General features: G+C 37.4%; 1 protein-coding gene across 1 annotated transcript; it reads left to right on the forward strand.

Annotated features, from left to right (window-relative positions):
- The first annotated feature begins 2,528 nt into the window (after positions 1-2,528).
- Positions 2,529-3,457, forward strand: LOC114034083 (olfactory receptor 508-like). Its single transcript, XM_027849687.1, has one exon. It carries the CDS (start codon positions 2,693-2,695, stop codon positions 3,455-3,457), a length of 765 nt encoding a protein of 254 aa, XP_027705488.1. The 5' UTR covers positions 2,529-2,692.
- Positions 3,458-4,860: the final 1,403 nt, after the last annotated feature.

Raw genomic sequence — 4,860 nt, forward strand, 5'->3', positions numbered from 1 at the left:
TAAAAGTCACTACCATCTATGAATTTAAATGAATATTACAAAAACATTATGATTTATAAATTATTGATAACTTTGCAGAGAATGGTTGTATTGGAGTGATGAGGTCAGAAAGCAGATTAGAATGTTTTAACAAGTGAGTAGAGGAAGTGGAGTCAAAAAAGTAGATTTTCCCACCTGAGAGCTGACAAGGAAAGAGATGTAGTACAATGACTTGAAAGACTATCAGGATCAAATGAAAGGTTTTAAAGGATTGGACAGATCTCAGCAAATTTATAGGAAGAAGGGAAAAGGCCTATAGATAAAACAATTAAAACTTATAGGGTAGTTTTAAATGGGAGAAGCTTAAGGTTGAGATAAGATGGATAGAATCAATAGAACAAATTGAAGAACTGGCCCTGGAGAAAAGAAGGACTCTCTCTTTCAGAGATTGCTGCAAAGACAATAGGGGGATAGTATTGATGAATATTGAATTGTAGAAGAGGAAAGAAAAGGGATCCCACAGGGACAGTATTTCTTTTGTTGTAAAAGTAAATTCCAAAGTCCTCTCTTGAGAGGAAAGTGGGAAGCAAAAGATGTTGAAAAATTGCCTCATCACTCTACACATTTTTATTTAGCTAAGGCATTCTTTCTTTTTCTTGTGGTCAAAAGAAAGAGTGGAACCATAGAGCCAGAAATGACTGTTTTAGACAGAATCTTCTCTGAAATGAACAGTATCTCAATATTTTGTATTATTTTTTACTAGCTTGAGAAGAGAAGAAACATGAGTTCAGAGTTGTGAGTAATAAGAATATTTCAGGAAAGAGTAATATTTAAGACAATTTCTTGCATTTGGAATTTAACAAGAATTTACTGATGTAAACATTTCATGATAATTTGGTCTTTAAAAGAAATGTCACATACATATGTACATGTATATGTATGTGTATATATATGCATATATACATACATACATACATGTATATGCAGATGTAAAATTGTACTTCCTTTTTTCTCTTGGGCGTTTTGAAAATGTTTTATTCTTGTTCCTTTCATCCACTCATGTCTATCACTACCCAGTCAGCTACTTGTCTTTCCACTCACAGTGGAAGCCCTCCTTTGTAAGAAGTCTACATAGTCAAGGAAACTAAATCAACGAATTCACCATGTCTGAGGATACAGGTCTCACTCTGCACCTCTAGTCCATCATGCCAAGAAGTGGTGGATGATATTTCCTCATCACTCTTATGATGATGTGATTTGTTGCTATTTTGTTGCAAGTTCTGAGATCTTTCAAGTGGTTTCCCCTCTCGTGATTATTGTGGTCATCATATAATTTGTTATTCTAGTTCTACTTAGTTCATTCTGCATTAGTTAATTAAAGTGTTTCCATATTACTCCAAAGCAGTGTTATTCATCACTTCTTATGACATATAAATTGCCACTGCTTTTCTATACTAGAACTTGCTCAGCTATTCTGCAATTGAAAGACCTGACAGGAAAACAGGATATGGTGACAGCAGTTGAGCAAGTGTTTTCCATTGTTTTACCTAGAAACAACAGCATTTTGATGGAAAATTTTCAGTAGTCCTTCAGGCTAGCAATATCTAGTTTAATGATTCCTCTTTGCAGAAAAATACACAGGAGTGGGGAAGCAAGTCAGTGCAGTGGATAGAGCACTGGCCCTGGATTCAGTAGGACCTGAGTTCAAATCCATCCTTAGTCACTTGATGCTAACTGTATGACTTTGGGCAAGTCACAATCCCAATTAGCTGATGAAAAAAATAGATTAAGGGGCAGCTAGGTGGCGCAGTGGATAGAGCATCGGCCTTGAAGTCAGGCCGACCTGAGGTCAAATCCGGCCTCTCACCAAACATTGACACTTACTAACTGTGTGACCCTGGGCAAGTCACTTAACCCCAATTGCGTAACCAAAAAAAAAAATAGATTGAGAAGACTCAGGCTTGAGATTCTTCTTTTCTTGAGATTATAGAACAAAAGGTTTATATTGGCAACCAGAATTTTCTTCACAGTCAAGTAGTCTGATGTGGATAACATCTTCTGGTGTGGAAAGTGGTCCTGTGAGAGATGAAGGAGCATAGAGCAGACTCTATTTCATTGGAAGGGATTAACAATGCTGGTTAGTTGGCAGAACAGCATTTACACATTTGGATATAGTCTCTGCATATGTTTAAGAAAGGCACAATAGGATCAAATATCATATGATTATGATGTAATTAAATAATCCTCCTCTCTCTTACAGTCTTTTCACACATTCTCACAATGGCAAAGTTGGCCAATCACACAGTATTGTTGGTCCAGAGAAAAAATTTGGAAGCAACAAAAATATATTCATCCCTCCTTTTCTTATGGACACATTGCCATGATGAACAGGAACAAAGTAGGAGAGCATAATAGTAGGATGGGCATGTAGAAGGTGACCAGTGAATGTTTCCTCAATACATCAGTAGACCTATACAAATCTTAATCCTGCATTCTATTTTAATCTCCTTTTCTTCTAACAGGCTCTCTTTCCAGGACAGACATCTGGCAATAACTGCACTACTGTGACTGAATTCATTCTTTTGGGCTTAACAGAGGATCCAACCCTTCATGTCATCCTCTTTGTGATATTTCTAGGTGTCTATGCTGTCACCTTAATAGTAACCTTAGCATAATCACATTGATCAGAAATAACTCTTAGCTTCACACTCCAATGTACCTTTTCCTCAGCCATTTGGCATTTGTGGATATTGGATATTCCTCATCTGTCACATCTGTTATGCTCAAAAACTTCCTTGTGGACAAAACTATAATCCCTCCTGAAGGCTGTGTGGCCCAGCTATTCTTTGCAGTCAGCTTTGGGAGTGCTGAGTGCTTCCTGCTGGCTGTGATGGCCTATGATCAGTATATGGCCATCTGTAACCCTCTACTCTACTCCACTAACATGTCTACTAGGGTCTGCACTCTGTTCCTCAACACTTCCTTCCTGGGTGGTTGTGTAAATGCTTCGGTCGCCATTGGTTGCTTATTGAATCTGTCCTTCTGTGGACCCAATAAGATCAATCACTTTTTTTGTGATTATTCACCACTTTTGAAGCTTTCCTACTCCCAAGATGATGCTGCTGAAATTCTTCCTTCTGCCTCTGCTGGGTCAATAATTATGATCACAGTGTTAATTATCATAATCTCTTATGTATACATCCTCTTCTCTGTCCTGAAGATAACGTCCACTGAGGGGAGATCCAAAGCTTTCTCAACTTGCAGCTCCCACCTCACAGCAGTCCTTCTCTTCTATGGCACCATTACATTCATTTATGTGATGCCTAAGTCCAGCTACTCAACAGATGAAAATAAAGTGGTGTCTGTTTTCTACATGGTAATGATCCCCATGTTGAACCCCCTGATTTACAGTCTAAGGAACAATGAAGTAAAAGGGGCCTTGCGAAAAGTATTGCTTAGGAAATATCCTTTTTCATGAGTTCAACTCAATACAACACGTATTTATCAAGTACATACTTTGTCTCAGGCACTGTGATATGTTTCAGTGAAAGAAAAAAATGAAACATTCCCTTCCTTTAGATTCCTTTATTATTTTACTGATATAATGGTTAAGATTAAGTGATACTAACAAATCTGTTTTAGAAAAGATACATTTTCTTTTTGATGGGTTACATTTGTGAATTAAATGTTAATTGCAAAGGTCTAAAAATACATGCAATGTTCCACAAACATGGATCTCCTACTTCTGGAAAGGTGTATGGAGAAGTGCCTTATTCCTCTTCTTTGGGCCCATGATTATTTTTTTGGAATCTTGCAACACTCATCTTCTATTGATTGATTGGGGCAGTTCCTTCCATTTACGTTGTTATGTTCATTGTGTGTGTGTTGTGTTCTTTGCTCTACTATCATGACTCTGTAACAGAACAAGTTAATCATTGCTATGTTCCTATATTAATCATAGGTGTTATATCTTACAGAATAATCATATTCTATTGTGTTCCTGTGCCACAATTTGTTTTGCCAGTACTCAGTCACTGGTCATCTGCTGTGATAAATGAAAAGTCTGAGAGACATAGTTTCTGGGTATTTAATAATCAATCGATTTATTATGCCTAGTAAATAATTAATAAGATGAGGTCAATGATACTCTTGAAAACCAAAGGTGCCCCTTGGAGAACATCGATTGCTTAAAAATCCTTTCGAAAAGGGGATGGACCTGAGGGTGGACATCCACTCTGATTGGTTAGCATTCAATGAGAGGTTGGCCATATTAATGAGGAGGTGGGCAATAGTCTTCAGATCCTGCTGAGAATGTTACCTGATTATGAAACTCAGTCTCCTCTAGCAAACTGGACAAAAGTATTCCTCTCTATCCAGAACACACTGGCTAGTTTTCCCCTTCATAAGTTGGCTCACCCTAAATTCTAATGGAAAGTTTCAAAGACAAGGGCTTGTTTTCCAAGGGCAAGTTCTCACCTAAATGGGATTCTGTTTATAAGGTCTTCTAGTTGGTTGGGATTCCACCCAAGATCAAAAAGTATGTATCCCAAGAATTTGGGCAATCTTATCTGTCAGCAATGTCCTACAGAGACTTGCTGAATAACCTACAGGTCTTGTTTTCTGAATGAGGAAAGAGAAAGGGAAAACCTTAATCTTAAGTAACACTTGGTTATTAACTTCAGAGAAAAATAATTATTCTTTTCCCTGCTTTCCTTCCAGTTCTTTGCTACCACAAAAGTGGTCTAGAAATATTTTGGTGTGTGCAAGAAATTTCCTTTTATCAAGGACTACCTTTGTGGCATAATACACCTGTAAAAATGTATTCCTTTTTCTACATAATAACCCTTTTTTGAGGGATGAAGAGGGAGAGAGACTAGAAGA

The sequence above is a fragment of the Vombatus ursinus genome, unplaced genomic scaffold, assembly GCF_900497805.2.
Source record: "Vombatus ursinus unplaced genomic scaffold, bare-nosed wombat genome assembly UNPS02007883.1, whole genome shotgun sequence".
Classification (NCBI taxonomy): domain Eukaryota; kingdom Metazoa; phylum Chordata; class Mammalia; order Diprotodontia; family Vombatidae; genus Vombatus; species Vombatus ursinus.

Bases quoted from the DNA above. Each gene is read 5' to 3' on its own strand.
- LOC114034083 (XM_027849687.1), top strand. From the start codon at position 2,693: ATGTACCTTTTCCTCAGCCATTTGGCATTTGTGGATATTGGATATTCC.